Source organism: Saccopteryx leptura, chromosome 2 (genome assembly GCF_036850995.1).
Source record: "Saccopteryx leptura isolate mSacLep1 chromosome 2, mSacLep1_pri_phased_curated, whole genome shotgun sequence".
NCBI lineage: Eukaryota > Metazoa > Chordata > Mammalia > Chiroptera > Emballonuridae > Saccopteryx > Saccopteryx leptura.
The window spans coordinates 358,441,624-358,459,129 of record NC_089504.1 but is presented as its reverse complement, the minus strand read 5'-3'; the positions used below and the strand labels follow the sequence as shown (position 1 = coordinate 358,459,129).

General features: G+C 51.3%; 1 protein-coding gene, 6 non-coding genes and 1 pseudogene across 9 annotated transcripts; 4 read left to right on the top strand and 4 right to left on the bottom strand.

Moving 5' to 3' along the window:
* Positions 1-131: 131 nt before the first annotated feature.
* On the top strand, positions 132-213 carry TRNAS-CGA (transfer RNA serine (anticodon CGA)). Its single transcript has one exon. It is a non-coding gene; the product is annotated as a tRNA-Ser (tRNA).
* A 2,947-nt stretch (positions 214-3,160) lies between these two features.
* LOC136393794 (large ribosomal subunit protein eL31-like) lies at positions 3,161-3,842 on the top strand (annotated as a pseudogene).
* A 6,103-nt stretch (positions 3,843-9,945) lies between these two features.
* On the top strand, positions 9,946-15,015 carry HES7 (hes family bHLH transcription factor 7). Of its 3 annotated transcripts, XM_066366444.1 has the most exons (8): positions 9,946-10,358; positions 10,827-11,018; positions 11,374-11,440; positions 12,474-12,529; positions 13,436-13,531; positions 13,672-13,716; positions 14,114-14,201; positions 14,537-15,015. In XM_066366444.1, exons 4-8 carry the CDS (start codon positions 12,488-12,490, stop codon positions 14,983-14,985), a joined length of 720 nt encoding a protein of 239 aa, XP_066222541.1. In that variant the 5' UTR covers positions 9,946-10,358; positions 10,827-11,018; positions 11,374-11,440; positions 12,474-12,487; the 3' UTR covers positions 14,986-15,015. The 3 variants fall into 3 exon arrangements, with proteins under 3 accessions (XP_066222541.1, XP_066222542.1, XP_066222543.1); XM_066366445.1 differs by lacking the exon at positions 12,474-12,529; XM_066366446.1 differs by lacking the exons at positions 12,474-12,529; positions 13,672-13,716.
* TRNAG-GCC (transfer RNA glycine (anticodon GCC)) lies at positions 10,731-10,801 on the bottom strand. The gene has a single exon. It is a non-coding gene; the product is annotated as a tRNA-Gly (tRNA).
* A 526-nt stretch (positions 15,016-15,541) lies between the features above and the next one.
* On the bottom strand, positions 15,542-15,628 carry TRNAR-UCU (transfer RNA arginine (anticodon UCU)). Its single transcript is given in 2 exon segments — positions 15,542-15,577; positions 15,592-15,628. It is a non-coding gene; the product is annotated as a tRNA-Arg (tRNA).
* Positions 15,629-16,095: 467 nt separating this feature from the next.
* On the top strand, positions 16,096-16,177 carry TRNAL-UAG (transfer RNA leucine (anticodon UAG)). The gene has a single exon. It is a non-coding gene; the product is annotated as a tRNA-Leu (tRNA).
* A 445-nt stretch (positions 16,178-16,622) lies between these two features.
* Positions 16,623-16,694, bottom strand: TRNAQ-CUG (transfer RNA glutamine (anticodon CUG)). Its single transcript has one exon. It is a non-coding gene; the product is annotated as a tRNA-Gln (tRNA).
* A 648-nt stretch (positions 16,695-17,342) lies between these two features.
* On the bottom strand, positions 17,343-17,415 carry TRNAK-UUU (transfer RNA lysine (anticodon UUU)). The gene has a single exon. It is a non-coding gene; the product is annotated as a tRNA-Lys (tRNA).
* Positions 17,416-17,506: the final 91 nt, after the last annotated feature.

The following is a 17,506-nucleotide window of genomic DNA, read 5'->3' as shown; positions in this document are numbered from 1 at the left end:
GTCGCGCCAAGTAGTGCGGGCCAGCAGCAGGCAACCCAGGAGCACGTACATCTCGGGACAGCTGCGTGGACTGACAAGAGACAGATCTGTTTATAGGCAGCTATAGTTGTGCAGGGCCACAGCTCTGCTGGGCTGTGATGGCCGAGTGGTTAAGGCGTTGGACTCGAAATCCAATGGGGTTTCCCCGCGCAGGTTCGAATCCTGCTCACAGCGCCAGTAGTTTTGGAAGTGGGCGTGGTTGCTGTCCGAAGAAGAGTGATTTGTTTTCCCAGTGTTGTCTTCCCTTGGAGAAAATCCCCTGGCTATTCCGGGACTCTCCCGCAGTCAGCCACCGGGGGCCACCCCGCGAGCGCCCTCTGGCAGGCCTTAGGTTTCCGAGGGAATCTTTTTAACCGCAAATTGGAATTCCTAGCTCCTCCAAACTCAGGTGATTCCTGGAGGCTATTCGGCAATCTTGTCACTCGACTAGTTTATTCCTTCTTATACCTCAAACTGTGAATCCCTGCATCCTCCCCCAGCTTTATTTCCAGTGTTACTGAGAAAATAAGGCATTCTGAAGACATTTTCCCATCGATATCCACAGTTGCGCCTACCAACCTACCTGTCTGTTTATGGCCACATATATTTCCTGTCCTTCATTACTGTAGATGAACCCTTCCACCGGAGGCCAATCCCACATTTACTAAATAGGTCTCCATTTCCTCTGGCCCACAAGGGCTCAAGAACATTGCTCTCTTTCCCATATCATCAAAATGTCCCTCTCTAACTGGATTATTACCACCAGCCTGCAAACACACTGTAATATATTCCAGTTTAGAACAAGCAAGACAACAAAAGCTATCTTGACCCCCTGTCCCTTCCCCATCTACCACTCCATTTCTCTGTTCCCTTCTCCTGCAAAATCAGTTATACCCAAAGTCTCCAGTTCCATCCTCTCTGTCTCCTTTGAACCCTCTCATCAGGTGCCCCTTCCCCTCCCATTCATCAAAGATGCTCTTGTTAAAGTTACCAAATGACCATTTGACACAGATGCTTACTTACTCCCTCTTAGAAACACTCTCTTCACTAGCATTCTAAGACACCACACTCTTCTGATATGCCTTCTACATCCTTAGCGGTTCATTCACAGGCTCCTTTGCTGGCTCTTTATCTGTGGGATGTCTAAATAAGGGTCAGTCTTCCAACCTCTTCTCTATCTGGACTCAATCCTTTAGTGACCTGCAGTTTCAGGACTTTACATACCAATTAGTAATAGGTTAATACATTCAAGTTTTTTTCCCTCCAGCTCCAGAACTCTTCCCTGAATTACAGATGTGCGTATAGTATTGCCTACGTATCATTTCCACTTGAATACCTAATAGGCAATTATACACTTAAAATATCCAAACCAAACCCTGGTGCGCTCTCCCGAACCTGCTTCATCTGTAGGTTTTCCATGTCAGTTTAGGGACATTCCATTTCTTCAGTTGGTCAGACCCTTAGGATCATTTCTGGTTCTTCTTCCCCACACTGCACATTGACTCGGCCAACAATTTCTTCTTCAAAGTGACTGCTTCTCACTGCTTCACCACTACACCCTGGCCCAAGCCACCCTCACCTTTCACCCAGGTTATTGTAATAACCTCTAAACTATTTCCTTGCGCTTGCGTTTTTTTTTGGGTTTTTTTTTTCCTGTGACAGAGAAAGAGAGGGACAGACAGGGACAGAGAAAGAGAGAGATGAGAAGTATCAATTCTTCATTGCGGCCCCTTATTTGTTCATTGATTGCTTTCTCATATGTGCCTTGATGAGGGTGGGGGAGTAAGGGGGTGGGAGCGGCTACAGCAGAGCGAATGACCCCTTGCTCAAGCCAGAGACCTTGGGCTTAAGCCAGCGACCTTGGGCTTCAAGCCAGCAACCTTTGGGCTCAAGCCAGCGACCATGGGGTCATGTCTATGATCTCATGCTCAAGCCAGCGACTCCATGCTCAAGCCAGCAATCTTGGTTTCAAACCTCGGCCCTTTATGTCCCAGTCCAATGCTCTATCCACTGCGCCACTACCTGGTCAGGCCCAGAAGGAAGATTCTTAAAAAAATTCTTTTTGGCCCTGGCCGGTTGACTCAGTGGTAGAGCGTCGGCCTGGCGTGCAGAAGTCCTGGGTTCGATTCCCGGCCAGGGCACACAGGAGACGCGCCCATCTGCTTCTCCACCCCTCCCCCTCTCCTTTCTCTCTGTCTCTCTCTTCCCCTCCTGCAGCCGGGGCTCCATTGGAGCAAAGATGGCCCGGGCACTGGGGATGGCTGCTTGGCCTCTGCCCCAGGCGCTACAGTGGCTCTGGTCGCAACAGAGCGACGCCCCGGAGGGGCAGAGCATCGCCCTGTGGTGGGCGTGCCGGGTGGATCCCGGTCGGGCGCATGCTGGAGTCTGTCTGACTGTCTCTCCCAGTTTCCAGCTTCAGAAAAAAAAAAAAAAAAAAAAATCTTTTTAAAGCTGAAATTGATGGATTATGTGACTTCTCCTCACACTTGAGAGTTTAAATTGAGTTTGGGTAAAGAACTAGTAATATACCACAGAAAACTAAACAAACAAAAAAACAAAGTAGTTATTAACTCTAGGAAAAATAAAACTACACAATAAAGGTGACTCAAATGCAAAAATATTTACTTTATCATAACTATGTAAACACTAAATACTCCTTTAACTAAAAGTTATAATAATGGAACGTGAAGAATGAGGGAGAAATAAAAACATCTGTGGACAGAGATCTGGAGGAAGAGAGTAGCAAGTGTCTAAAATGGGGGAGAAAAGATAAAATATAAATGCATGTTATCCAGAAGTACGAAGTGTATCATCCTGGCCAAATAGCATGGATGGTTAGAGCATCATCTTGAAGCTCTGGAGTTGTTGGGCTCTATCCTGAGTCAGGGCACATATAGAAACAAAATCAGTAAGTAAAAAATTAAAAATTTTTTTTCCCAAGATTCATATCTTGAAACCTTTCATGCCCCCCACCTTAAAAAAAAAAAAAAAGAAAGAAAGAAACGCACAAAGCAAAAGCATAGATTAACAACGATGAACTGCCAAGTTGCCTCTGAAGAGTATGGAATCGGTGTGGAATGAGAAGCCAACTAGACAGAAACCTAGGAAGACTGCTTCCTCCTTTCCAACTTGACCTAGTGTCATGGCTCCCACAAAGAAGGGTGGCGCGAAGAAGAAGGGCCATTCTGCCGTCAGCGAGGTAGTGACTAGAGATACACCATCCACATCCACAAGCTCATCCACGGGGTGGGTTTCAAGAACAGTGCCGCAGGGGAGCTCAAAGAGATCCGGAAGTTTGCCACGCAAGAGGTGGGAACGCCAGATGTGCGCACTGACACCAGGCTCAACAAATCTGTCGGGGCCAAAGGAGTAAGGAATGTCCCATACCGCAGTGGTCCCCAACCCCGGGGCTGCGGACCGGTACAGGTCCGTGGGCCATTTGGTACTGGTCCGCAGAGAAAGAATAAATAATTTACATTATTTCTGTTTTATTTATATTTAAGTCTGAACGATGTTTTATTTTTTTAAAATGACCAGATTCCCTCTGTTACATCCGTCTGAGACTCACTCTTGACACTTGTCTCGGTCACGTGATACATTTATCCGTCCCACCCTAAAGGCCGGTCCGTGAAAGTATTTTCTGACATTAAACCGGTCCGTGGCCCAAAAAAGGTTGGGGACCACTGCCATACCAGATCCGGGTGCACTTGTCCAGAAAACATAGTGAGGATGAAGACTCGCCACACAAGCTCTATACATTGGTCGCCTACGTACCTGTCACCACTTTCAAAAATCTACAGACAGTTAATGTGGAGGAGAACTAACTGCTGATTGTCGAATAAAGTTATAAAACTGCAACAACAACAACAAATCTAGGATGACTAAATAGAAACCATCAGTGAGAACAAATATTAAAGAATCATAAGTGACATTTTAAAAATTAATTTCTCTTGTTTCCTTTTACTCTTTTTATTTTATGTTTTAAATTTATTTATTGACTTTAGAGAGACAGGAAGGGAGAAAGAGAGACAGAGAAAAATATCAATCTATTCCTGCATGTGCCTTGACTGGCGATCAAACCCACAACCTTTGTGTATCTGGATGATACTGTAACCTACCAAGCTATCCAGCCAGGGCTCCTAAGTGACATTTTCAACAAGGGTAAAAGTAGGTGTGAAGGAGTAGGAAATGGCAAAACAAAAGGAGATGAACAAATGAAAACAGGCTGGCAAGATGCGAGACTACAGACCAGTCATTGTTCTTCAGAACGTGGATATCCAGAGAGCATGGTCAGTTCTCACACACAGCCAGTCTCTGCCAAACTGGGAGCCAAGTCAATACTAATCTATTTCTTTTTTTTGCAGCTGCTGTCTTTGCCCTCCTACACCACCTCTCTTTCTATCTAAAACATCCTGTTTTGTCATTTCACTTAGACCTAAACTTACAGAATACCTTCACATGTTCCAAAGTTACTCACCTGTTAATCAATATTCCACTAAAATCTCCAGGTTCTAAAGTAAACGATGTTTTCTTGTTTGAAGAAAAACATCTGATTTTTAAAAATTAGAAATATATATATATATATATATATATATATATATATATTTAGGGAGAGACAGGAAGGAAGAGAGATGAGAACATCAGCTCATAGTTATGGCACCTTATCATGGCAGTTGTTCATTGATTGCTTCCCATACGTGCCTTGACGGGGGGGGGGGGGGGGGGGGCGCACTCCCGCCAAGTCAGTGACCCCTTCATCAAGCCAGTGACCTTGGGCTCAAGCCAGCAACTATGTCTATGATCCCATGCTCAAGCCAGATAAACTCATGCTCAAGTCGGCAACTTTGGGGTTTTGAACCTGGGACCTCAGTGTCCCAGGCTGACATTCTGTCCACTACGCCACCACTAAAATAATCCTTTTTAACTTTAAAATAGAAAAAAAATCTTTCCGGTTAAATGAGACTGAAGAGTTATATAAGAACTACATGCAACATGTGACCCTGTACTGGACCTGGGACTGGGAAGAGAGAGGGTATAAAGGACATCGCTGAAAAACACTTGAGGAAACCTGACTATAGACTGGGGATTAAATAATAGTATTACATTAATTTTAATATCCTGATATTGATAATTATAATATTGTGTACTAGTGTGCTACGAAGGTCCTTGTCTTAGGAACTACATACACACTGAGTAGCGGCAAAAGGACCTGATGTTTCAAACTTACCTCCAAATGGCTCGAAAAACAAGTATTTTATATTTTGAGGGCAGTGATAAAGCAAAGCGGGCAAGTGGAAACACACCTGGGAAAAGAGCACACAAGAGACCCTTGTACTAGTATTGGAATGCCTCTGAAAATGTGAAATGATATACAAATGAAAAGTGCCAAAATCAAAACAAACAAAACGAAAAAGCAAAGGGGGGAGAAAAGCTCCCCAGTGGCCTGCATCTCACTCAGAGGTGAGTAAGTCCCGACAAAGTCTCCGCTGGGGCCTAGGGATCCCACGTCCGTCCACGTGAGCAGCCTTCCCGTTCCTGGCTGCAAACTCACCTCCTGCAACTTCTGCACTAGCTACCTCCATTCCAGTCGTGCCTGCACACGCCCTCGCTGCTCCCTGCTCCCAGGACCAGTCAGGCAGGCTGCCCCTCAGAGCCTTTGGGTCAGCCAGTCCCTTGACCCGGAGTGCTCTTGCCCCAGGCATCCCGGTAGCTTGAGCCCTCACCTTACCTCTCACCTCCATGAGTCTTTCCCCATCACACCACCTTAAAATTGAACTTCTCACTCTCCATTCACGCTTCCTTTTTCTCTGTAGCATTATCACCATCTGACAAAAGAGAAGTTTTATATAATGTTCATTTGACTGTTTCCCCCACAAGAAGTGTGTGACTCATAAGGACAAGGAGTATTATTTGTTTCTGCATAGATGAAATTTATTTAGCAAGTCATAGAGGTAGAAGAAGTGAGTTGTAGAAAAAATGGGGTCAGAAAACAAACTACGGAGGCAAAAGAAGGGCCCTTGAAGTTTAGGAGAGAGAAAAGTAAAGGTAATGGCCCGGGGCCAGGAGGAGAAAGGTACAGGCCTGCAGAGGAGTGGGGTGTTGGGGGTGCAGTGGGGTCAGCAGAGTCCCCTATCCTGATTCTTCTCTTGGCCCAGGGATATGGTCCTGCTACTTCCCAACCCCCAGTCCCCCAGAATCCAACCCTCCGGTTCTCCCCCTACCCGGGACCCAGCGGGTCCCCGGAAACCAGCCTTCCCTTTGAAGAACAAAGAGGGAGGAACTGTGCCTTGGAACCTAGGCCTTTGGAGACGTCACAGCGGGGGACGGAAGCTCAGACAACTGGACCAGCTGTGCTGTCCCAGTTCTTCCCTGCCCCCTGCCTCCCTAGGGGCCCAGCACGTGTGCAACACGAGCTCCTCTCTGCCAAGCGCAGACATTGCCCAGTGTTATGAGCACAGCCAAGAAGAGGCTAGGGGCCCATACCATGCACCCAGACACAACCACAAACAAACATACATACAGGCCCACCCTGACACAGAGGCAGGCCAAACGCACGGACACCCTGTCCAATACCCCAAGAAATGCAGGGGATGGGGGTGGGCTATGTCCACAGAGCCACATCTGCATAGGTGCAGGGGCTGGAGAAAAATCAGCCAGCCTCAAAAACTGGTTTCAGGTTCGGAGGGCCTGTAGTGTGTGCGTGCATGCATGTGTTTGGAGCAGGGAGGGCTTTTAAGAAAACACAAAATCAGGTACAAAAAGTCATATTTAGAGTGAAACAAGATATCACAATTTACCAATTGAGAAAGCTGAGAAATGCCTTAATTGTCATAAAGTCCAGAATAATAACTTACTTATATTAATTTACTGCCTGCACACTTCTACAATACTTTCCACAGACGAGCTACTGGCTCTATGTATTTCAAATCTTGCTTCTTCTCTACTATCTATGTACTTATAGTGACAAGAGCCACTGGACACATTCCTGTCACTTGTGCCCTCTGGCCTTGCATCTTCACAGCACAAGGCCTGGTGAACGGGCACATTCACCAGGTGACAGGACCACTTCTGGAACCCATTCCTACACCAGGATGGCTAGGCTAACTGAAGTGTATGGGGAATGACTGGGAACCATACTAACATGTCCCCTAAAACCACAAGTCTTAAGTCTTTCCAACTCACCGTCCCCATAACTGTATCCACCAAAATGGCCACAGCCACTCCAACATGGGGTAGTGGTGGTGGTTGGGGGCAGGGGGAGTGTGACAGAGAGAAAGTGGAATGAAAAGTGTCAGTGGTCTATACTGTTCACAGTTAAAAATATGTTCAACTTGGAAATTTTACAGCAGCATATGGCCATGAGAAGGTGTGGCCAGGGCCCTCACAGAGGCCTGTGTAAGTGAGGCGTCCTGAAGTATAAACTTCTTTAGCTTCGTGGTGAATTGTCCTCTGAAAATTGAAATGTTTGATTTCACATCTCAGATGGACTCTCAACCTTCCTAGACATCCTATTCACCCAGTTTAGAAGGTTTATTTTCCTACTCTCCAAAATGAACGTTTCACACCATCTTTCTCCTCAAATGACCTGACCTGTAGTTCTTTCCCTTCCAGAGATGAGCTTAATTCATTCTTCTTTGAGAAAATGAGAGCAACCAGAGATAACTTGCCGCATCCTTCCCCACCCAGCTGACCCAAGCCCTCTGTCCCTCCCGTTTCCCTACTAGCTGAGGCTGATTTCTCCAGGGGGCTTTGAGGTCTACCTGCCTTGCTTCCGCCCTTCCCACCCCCCAGGCTTGGTTACTCCCACCAGCCTCAGACTCTTTCTAGCAACCCTTATCTCTTGCACTCCTACCTGCCACACATTATTCTGTTCACCATTCACAGCAAAACTTGATGGCGTTGTCCATACCCGCTGTGTGCACGCCTTCATTTCCCATTGTCACCTCAATCCACTCAGTGGGACTGAAAAGGCACACTCCTCCCAGGTCATCTTCGACTTCCAAGGTGATAAACTGGATGGTTCTTCTCTCTCTGTTCCTTGCTTGACCTCCCAACAGCTTAGCGAGAGTTTACTGCTCTCTCCTTCTTCATAATTCTCTCTTCTTGGTTTCCTGGGCACCCCACTCGCTTGCCTTTTCCGCTATCTCTCCCATCACTCTAGATTCCTTTGACAACTCTCCCTCTTCAACTTGACCTCAAATGTTAGGATGCCTTAGGGCTCCTTGAGCAGCCTCTTTTTCCTCTAAACAGTCTCTCCCTAGGTATTCCAGTCTCATAGCATTAAAAACCATCTCTTCCAATGACTCCCCTGTATTTACCCCCAGCTCTGACCTCCAAGTTGTATATCCTTCACCTACTTGTAACCGTTACTTGGATGTCTAAGGATATCTTAATTAACCTAAATAATGCTTCTTTTTTCTCCCCAAACCTGATCTGTCCCTCCTCCCTTCCTATCTCAATGAAAGGTATCACCAACCTCCTGGGTTACTTTAGTCAAAAAGCCTAGGAGTTCACTTTCCCTCTTCACTGCCACCACCTCAGTACAAGCCACAAACATGTCTTGCCTAGACAAGTGCTCTGCCAACCCAAATGATATCCCCGCTTCCATCCTCCACACAGCAGCCAAAGCGATCTTTTAATACAATACATAGGGCAGTGAATATAACTTCCCTATTAAAACTCTCCAGTGGTTTTGCATTGCAAACTCCTCCGGGAGCCTCCATACCTTCCATTTTTATCTCTCTACGCCCCAGATTCCCCACCCTAGGGACACCGGCCTCTTTCTCTGGCTCCCACCAGCAAACACTGTTACTGCCTCAGTGCCTTTGCACTTGCTGTTCCTTCACCCAGATTCCTGGCTGGTGGAGCAGGGCTCACATATCACCTCCAGACAGAGGCTGCTTCTCAAAAGCCAGGGTAAAAGTAGTATTTCCTTCACTCTCAAGTTATTGCCATATTCGTTTTTTTCTCGCCTCAGCCTTATTCCAGCTGAACTTATATTATTTTCTGTTTTCTTAGTTACTTTGTGTCTCCCCTGCCCATTGTAATGTAAGCTTCAGAAGAGCCCAGACCCAATATACCCTCTCCAGTGGTAGTCAACCTGGTTCCTACCGCTCACTAGTGGACGTTCCAGCTTTCATGGTGGGCGGTAGCAGAGCAACCAAAGTATAAATAAAAAGATAGATTTAACTATAGTAAGTTGTTTTATAAAGATTTATTCTGCCAAACTTAGCGAAAATCCGACATAAAGTACTTGGTAAGTAATTATTATTATATGCTTTAACTTGCTGTAACTCTGCTTTATAAATTTTATAAAGTAAAGTTACTTCCCAACTTTATAAATCACCATTACCGTGGAACCGGTGGGTAGTTAGAAAATTTTACTACTAACAGATATGAAAGTGGGCGGTAGGTATAAAAAGGTTGTCTACCCCTGCTAGCCTAACTATACTGAGCACACAGGAGGCACTCCAGGCATAGTCGCTGAGTGAGAGAAACAACGGCTGTGCCCACAGACACACATGCACAGACTGTTGTACGATTTCCTTTTGGGGGCCACTGTCCCACCTCAGAGAAGAAAAGCATTCCCCAATCACTGACAGTCCAGAGACGAGGCAGACCCAGAACCGGGCCCGGGTGAAACAGACAGGCTGAAAGAGGAGACAGGCCCCAGAGGCAGGGACCCAAACCCGGGGCGAGTTCCAGGGAGAGTGACCGAGATGGATAAGGGCGAGTCCCACATTCAGCGAGCCAGAGACCCGGGCCCGCACAAGCCCGGGCAGCAGAGACGGAGTCAGGAGGAGGGGCGCGGAGGGAGGGTGACCTCGCCGGAAGACCGCGGAAAAGCAGCAGGGCCAGCGGGAGCCCGTCCGCCTCCGCCTCCGCCTCCGCCTCCGCCCCGCGGACGAGTGGCGGTGGCAGCTGGCGGCTGCGCCCGGCCGCCCGCCGGCCCGGCGCGTGCGGGATCAAAGCCGCCGGGAAGGGGCGGGCGGGCGGCAGGAACCGGGAGGTGTGAGCGAGCTTCCCAGGCTAGGGCAGGGGCGTGGGAGCGCCGAGTGCCGGCAGGCGGCAGAGACCCGGAGAGAGGGCGAGAGATCCCAGAGACGCGGAGACACCCAGAGACCGAGTCGCAGACGGAGAGACCCGGAGTCAGAGACGCAGAGACAACTCAAGATCCAGAGAGATGAGCGCAGAAGTTGCTAAGAGATCTATCTGGTCAGAACGGGACATCGACAGAGACAGAGACGCCAAGAGGTACGCAGCACAGCAAGAGTGCACCCCAAAAAAGGCCGAGACCCCTGCACTTGCGCAAAGAAAGGGAGCTTCAGAGAAAACCGGGGGTAAGAGAGGGAGCGAGGCGGGGAAATGGAAAGAGGAGCGAGGGACTTAGAGCGCTTGGGGAGGGGAGATCTCGCCCCTCCCCCTCGTAGGGCTCAGAAGACCCCCGGGGAAGGGATCCGAGCGCGGTGCCCTTTCTCAGGGTCACGCCTGCGGAGGTTCGGGGGCGAGGGCGGAGGCAGGGGTGGGGAAGGCAGCAGAAACCCCTGGCTGGAAGGCTGGACGTGTGAGGGGGAGTGGGATCAAGATCTAGAGCTTCAAACCCTGCCATAGAGTAAAAAAGCGAAGTATTACTATCCAGTGGAAATTGTACACAGATTTGCTATTTAGATACATGATCAGATTTTCCCACTTTGGGGAAAAGAAAACAGTGTTGCATTGGCCGGGAATCGAACCCGGGCCTCCCGCGTGGCAGGCGAGAATTCTACCACTGAACCACCAATGCGTTCTCTGCAATAGCTTTTTATCAGGGCTTATAAGGCGGTGAGGCAGCAGTGGTCCCAGCGGGAGAGCGGCTTTCAGTAGTCCACGTGGGTGGAGCAACCGGGCCATCCTTCCTAAGGCCAGGATCCGGCCACCCGGCCATAAAGTCGTCCCATATGGCCAGGGGCGGCCCCACACCCGGGTGCGAACAGCCCGGGGCCCCCAAACCTCGCGTGCAGGTGAGAAAAACTCAGCCTGGGCCCAGGTTCCCAAGGAGGAGGGGCGGCGGGGGCTGCTGGGGTCACACATCTGCGCTCCCATTTGGTCCAGGTAGGGGGAGGTGGGATTGCTGGCGGCCCTGAACCCAAACGGGAGCGCCCTGCCTAAAGTCTGTGTCCCTTCGGGCTCGGCCTTCAGCAAGGCATGCTCCGAGAAAAACGACGAGGTGTGGAGGGGCGCTGGGAGGGTCGGGCGGAATCCCGTCCGTTTCCGACTCTGCAGCCGTCTTCCGACTCGGTCTCCAACCTTGTCTTGACGTCTTCTTGTCCCTGGCACTCTTGCTGTTTCGTTCAATCTCTCATTTTATCTTCTCAGGCATTTTGTCCTGAAGTATCCGAGTGTTCACGCATCATTCTGCAGAGGGTCATGGTCTTGATGTGAGGTGGGTGTTGATCGCCTTTTTGTATCCCTTTGTTGTTCTTTTAAGAAAACTGCCTGCTCCCTGCTCCCCTGCAGTCACGGGGGTGGGGGTTCCTGGGAGCAAGCACAGCCAGCGCGCTCGTCAGGTTCTGGCAGCCGTTCGCCTGAGTCTCCTATAGTTTTAAATCAAATACTTGTAAATCGGAAGATCTCTCCACTTCATATCTGTGCTTCCAATCCTGTGCTTCCTCTTCCTTAAGGTCCTCCCAGCCCACCCCAGTCCAGACATCCCTCAGGAAGGTCCTTCACCTGACTCTATAATAGCTACTTTGTAACACGCCACCCCCACCCCCACTAGATCCTGCACGGGTGCGAGTCTCTAGTGAATATCTCAGTATGAACTGTCCAGGCCCAGACCAGAGCCCAGTGCGCACGAGTGCAGGGAACCACCGCTCCTCCGGACTCTGGTGGGACCCAGTGCCTTCCCCTTGTTGGGGGAATTGAATATGACTGCTTCGGGTCGAACGGAGCCTTTCTTCCACCTCCAGACAGAGCCCTAGCCCAGTTGAATTAGACGGATCTACCTCACAAACTCAGGTCTCATCTTAAATAGGAGGTGAATTTGGGGGGAAGATAAGATCCAGCTTAGGGGCTGAGGGATGCTAACTTCTATTTTATGGTCAGTGTCAGTGGGGGTACACTGACCTCCCCCAAAAAGCTTTGATTCTAGGGGAGAGTTCTGTCCCCAAATCACCTGAACTCTCTCTACCCCTAATAACCTCCTCCCTTCAGCTGAGACCCGCCTCATTATACAGCCTTATGGTCCTTAAACCAGCTGGTGCTGCATTGACCCTTCATTTCCCACACTCCCCGGCCAGTTTCACTCCCTCTCCCCCACCTTTGCGCTCCTCCCCTTTCCGGGAGCCTCGTGCCCCGGGCCACGCCAGGAGGGATCCGGGTGCCTAAGGGGGCGGGTCCGGGTTCTCCCTGCCCCCCCCCCCCGGGAACTTGAGGGATATAAGGCGCAATGCGAGCAAGGACTCGGTCCACACCAGGGTCCGGAGGAGCGATGGTCACCCGGGATCGAGCCGAGAATAGGGACGGCCCCAAGGTGAGAGGCGGGAGAAGAGGGAGCAGAGAAACCTGGTCCGGTCAGAGGACCGTGTCTCTGAGACTGTGGGTCAGGGAAGAGGCTGGAGCCGCTGCGCTGGAAGGGGGAGATGTGCACGGGATACTCAGGGAGCCAGGAATTGGGGAGGATGCTGCGAAAGATGAAGAAGGGAAAAGGGTCAGAGCAGGGCCCGCGCGGGCGGCAGAAGCAGAGGTCTGGGGTTTGGGTAACGGGAGCTGGGCAGCCTGCGGCCTCGAGGGGGCGGGAGTGGGCCGGTGTTGGAGTGAAATCTCCAAGAGGAGCCCAGAGCTAAGGGAGGAGGGTGGTGGAAACAAAAAGCGGAGATGCGCACTTGCTCCACGCGGGCTGGCCCAGGGGGCATTGGTTCCAGAGGCCGGAGCCTGGGTGGAAGATTTTAGAACCAGATGAGAACCGGGACCGCTTAGACGGGTTAGAGGGAGAGGAGGAGGCGCCGTCGCGCTGGGTATCTCCCTTTCTACACTCAGGGCCGCCAACTCTGAGTCCGGCACCTTGTGGCCCACGTGTCTGGGCGCAAAGAGGGCCCCCAAAGTTTCTCCACTGAGACAGAGAGAGACTGCGCGATGCGGAGAAGTAGAGAGAAAAGAGGAGGAGGAGAGACACAGAGAGGGGAGGAGGGAGGACAAGACTGAGAGAGGAGGATGCAGAAGACCCGGGAGAGAGAGGAGGCGAGCTTCAGAAGTCGACCCTAGGGACGGACGTCGGGAGGGGGCGCGGAGAGGGATCGAATGGGGCCAGCCCTAGGCTCTCGGGAGTCCTGGGAAAGGGGCGGAGGCCGGACCATCCCAGCGGCGGGATCCCGACGCCCGCGCGGCCGCGCTGAGTCTTGGTCCGGTCGGCCCGCTTTCCCTTTCCTGCTGGTCGCAGATGCTGAAGCCGCTTGTGGAGAAGCGGCGCCGAGATCGCATCAACCGCAGCCTGGAAGAGCTGAGGCTGCTGCTGCTGGAGCGAACCCGGGACCAGGTCAGTCCTTCCGGACCCCTAAGCACCCGGTCCTCGCGTCCCAGGGCTTCCCACTTGGGTGGGGACATATGCTCGCTGCATTTGCGACCCTGGCCCCGAGGCATCCTGACCTGAGTCCCGCCCTTGGAATCCCATCCCAGACCCCCTCTTGCTCTCAGAACGCGATCTTCGTGGCAGCCCCTCGGGTCTGTAAGTTTCACAGCCGGCTCTCTAAATCTCACTTCCAGGGTGGGTCCGTTTCAAGCTCTGGGTCTGGACCTTCTTCCTCCTGTTCCCCGCCTCCTACCCCAAACAGCCAGCAGAGTGGGTTAATTTCGCTCGCTGGGTCTGCTACTTCAAACGCCGTCCTCACAGTGTGGGGCTGGTTCCATCCGGTCGGGCTGGACAGTTTCGTCTCAGGGTGGGCGAGGACCATTCTTGGTCATCTCCACTCCGTATTCGGTAGCGCGCTCTGCGGCCAGCGCGCAGACGCGAACCAGGGGCATCCCCAGCTCCCGCATCCCTCCCTCCTTTCTTCCCCCTGCCACTTTCCCCCTCTCTCCCCACCCCTCCCTGTCTTTGCCCCTCCCCTCCTGTCTGTAGAACCTCCGGAACCCGAAGCTGGAGAAAGCAGAGATACTGGAGTTCGCCGTGGGCTACTTGAGGGAGCGAAGCCGGGTGGAGCCCCCGGGTACAGCGCGGGGGTGGGGGAGCGGCGGGCGGGCGGGGGGTTCACCGAGGTAGAGGCCGGGTAGGTGGGGCGGACTCGGCCGTGGATGGCGGGCTTGGGGAGGGGCAGGCTCTGCTCCGAGGCGAGGTTAATAACACCCGCGCGTGTCTGTCTCTGTCTCTGTCTCCCTCATTTTCTCCCTCGGTCCGTCCATCTGGTTTCCTGTCTCTGTGCGCCTGTCCGGCCTTGGTATCTCCGCGCCCCTGCCCTGCCCTGCCCTGCCCTGCCCTGCCCCCTCTGGGCCCCTGCCCTGACCGTCCACCTCCCGCCGGTCGCCCCCGCCGCCGCGGTTCCAGGGGCTCCGCGGTCACCAGCACAGGACGCCGAGGCGCTCGCCAGCTGCTACTTGTCCGGCTTCCGCGAGTGCCTGCTTCGCCTGGCGGCCTTCGCGCACGACGCCAGCCCAGCAGCCCGTGCCCAGCTCTTCTCCGCGCTGCACGGCTACCTGCGCCCCAAGCCGCCCCGGCAGGCACCGGTAGATCTGAGGCCCCAAGCGTCGCGCCCACCGCTGGACCCCGCCGCGCCGGCTCCGGGCCCCGCGCTGCACCAGCGCCCCCCAGTGCACCAGGGGCCCCCCAGCCCTCGCTGTGCCTGGTCCCCGTCCCCCTGCTCCCCCCGCGCCGGGGATTCCGGCGCGCCGGCGCCCCTCACCGGACTGCTGCCGCCGCCGCCGTCTCACAGACAAGACGGGGTGCCCAAGGCCCCGCCGCCCCCGCCGCCCGCTTTCTGGAGACCTTGGCCCTAAGCTCTGGGGGGTGGGGGCGGGGCTGGGGTAGGGTAGAGACTCCAGCCTAAGCGCAGCAGAGGGACCCGGGCGTCGGGGCGCGGGGGTGCTGGGGAGGGCGGCGGGGCGCGCAGGCGCAGCGCGCGGGTGAGATGTGGTCTATATTAGAGTATCTATATAAATATATATTTCCTTGGTTCCTGTCCTTTTCCCCTGCCACACTTGCATCTAGGATTGTACCCTCTCTGCCCACAAGTCCAGTCCCAGTCCCTTCTCTAGTCCCTAGTGCATGGAATAAAGTGGTTATTAAATCCCCGTGTGTCCCCGAGCCAGGGGCCTGCCTTTATCTCAGCGTCCACGCCCACTTTCCCTGCTCTTCTGTCTCCGGTCCCCCTAGTCCTGCTCTCCATGACCCAAGCCCCGGGGCAGACAGGTAAGTAAAGAGAGCAGAGTGGAGACAGGTTGGAACTGAAAACAGGTGGGAAACACAGAGATGGAGAGGGGAAAAAGGGGAGAGAGCCTTTAAGAAAAACAAAAAAAAAACAAGAGGGAAAGGAAAAAATAATTGAAATAAAACCGACTCTGGTGGGATTCGAACCCACAACCTTTGAATCGCTCTTTCGTCACTAGAAGTCCAATGCGCTATCCATTGCGCCACAGAGCCCGCCAGTGAGAAGTGGCGCCTGACGGCTTACGGGTACTAGCGCGGGAAAGGGGGGAGGGGGATGCTGACAGCGCGCGGTTCGGACCTCAAGCGGCCTACCTGTGAGAGGTAGCGGGCGCACAGCAGGTGAGCCGGGGGGGTGCGGGCGCACACGAGTGGAAGAAACGGAGAGAGGGCAACTGAGTACGAGCGAGGAGGCGAGCCCAGAGCTCCGGCTGCCTGCTGGGGGGATGCTTCCAGCCCGGGCGCACCCCACTCCCAGATGTGGCCTCACCCATCAAAATAAACGTGTTCCATTGTAAATTTCTCTGTGTGTCTGTTCCCTTTGGTCTATTTGCTCTGTCAACCGCTGCCTCGCAGTCGAATCTAGATAATTTCCAAAGAAAGCCAACCAATTGGGTACATCTTTAGTTTACTCCGTCGCTATAGTCTCTTAGGAGGACCGCGGAAGCACCTTAAGTCACGCAGGTAGCGTGGCCGAGCGGTCTAAGGCGCTGGATTTAGGCTCCAGTCTCTTCGGAGGCGTGGGTTCGAATCCCACCGCTGCCAGACCAGAGTTTTTCTTATGGTTTATATACCCTTGCAGCAGTCCCTTGTAGGAAGCTTCTCAATTTTATGAGGACCCCGGGAAGAGGTCTCGTCACTGTCATCTGTCTCTGAGATTGCAGACATAGCCTACCTAGGTCTGTATCCCAGCCCCAAACCAAGACCTGACGGAAACTGATAAGGGAGCCTGCATTTCTTCAAAACGGATCTCCACGTTATTAATGCCCTGAAGTAACATACTTGTGTAAAAATTAGCGCAGCACTTGTTCATATACATCTTTAAGTGATTTACTGTGTATTTTCCTCATAGTGTTGTGAAGGATCCAATACTCAGGCTGAACAGGTCAAAGAACAGAATAGTATTATTCTTTTAAAAAACTTTCAGATCATAGAAGAATCTCATATGTAAAATTAATGACGAGCATCGTGATAGTGAAAAGAAGGCTTAAGGTTCCACCGAGATTTGAACTCGGATCGCTGGATTCAGAGTCCAGAGTGCTAACCATTACACCATGGAACCTACTTGCTAGCGGTATCATCTGAGTATTCATATATTAGTGAATTCCCTGATCTATCTATCCACCTGCATTCTGCCATTCGCAGAAAACAAAACAACTGTTGGGTAACGTAGACTACCATCGAGCATCTGAGATGTACTGTAAGTGTAAAATAAAAACCATACTTAGAAAGACAGTAAAAAAAATTGTTAAAATTTTATTAGTATAAAAATATTGATTACATGTTAAAATGCTACGATTTCGGATATTTTAGGTTAAATAAAATGTTATTAAAATTAATTTCAATTGTTGATTTTTACTTTTTTAAAAATAACATTTCTTAGAGCAATTTTATGTTTACAGAATAATTGAACAGAAAATATATTATTATTACATTTTTAGCTTTATTGAAGTGTCATTGATATACAAAAACTGCATACATTTAATGTCTATAAATCTTGATGAAATTCTTACTTTTAAAATTAGCGTGTGCGACTCACATATGTAACTGCTCTAAATCATCTCTATTTTTCTTCCCGTTATTCATTCTACCTTCTTAAAACTACTCACTACCACTTCCTTTTAAAACTAGTAGTATGTCTGTTACTCTTGTCCTTTATTTTGTTTGAAGAAATCAAAAGCGAGCGTGCCCAGGTAGAAAAAGAACGGAGCGCCCGAACAGGGACTTGAACCCTGGACCCTCAGATTAAAAGTCTGATGCTCTACCGACTGAGCTATCCGGGCTCTACACTGAAACCTTCTCCGCTGTTCTTAAGGCTGTTCCACTTGCAAAGGCTCACGCTCGCAAAACCGAGGGGCAAGTTGTATGCGTGTG

What these genes read in the sequence shown, in the direction of transcription:
- HES7 (XM_066366444.1), top strand. Translation starts at nt 12,488, where the DNA reads ATGGTCACCCGGGATCGAGCCGAGAATAGGGACGGCCCCAAG. An exon ending in TGGAGCGAACCCGGGACCAG is followed by an intron (nt 13,532 to 13,671) that starts GTCAGTCCTTCC and finishes ATCCCATCCCAG; the next exon opens with ACCCCCTCTTGCTCTCAGAA. An exon ending in TCTTCGTGGCAGCCCCTCGG is followed by an intron (nt 13,717 to 14,113) that starts GTCTGTAAGTTT and finishes TCCTGTCTGTAG; the next exon opens with AACCTCCGGAACCCGAAGCT.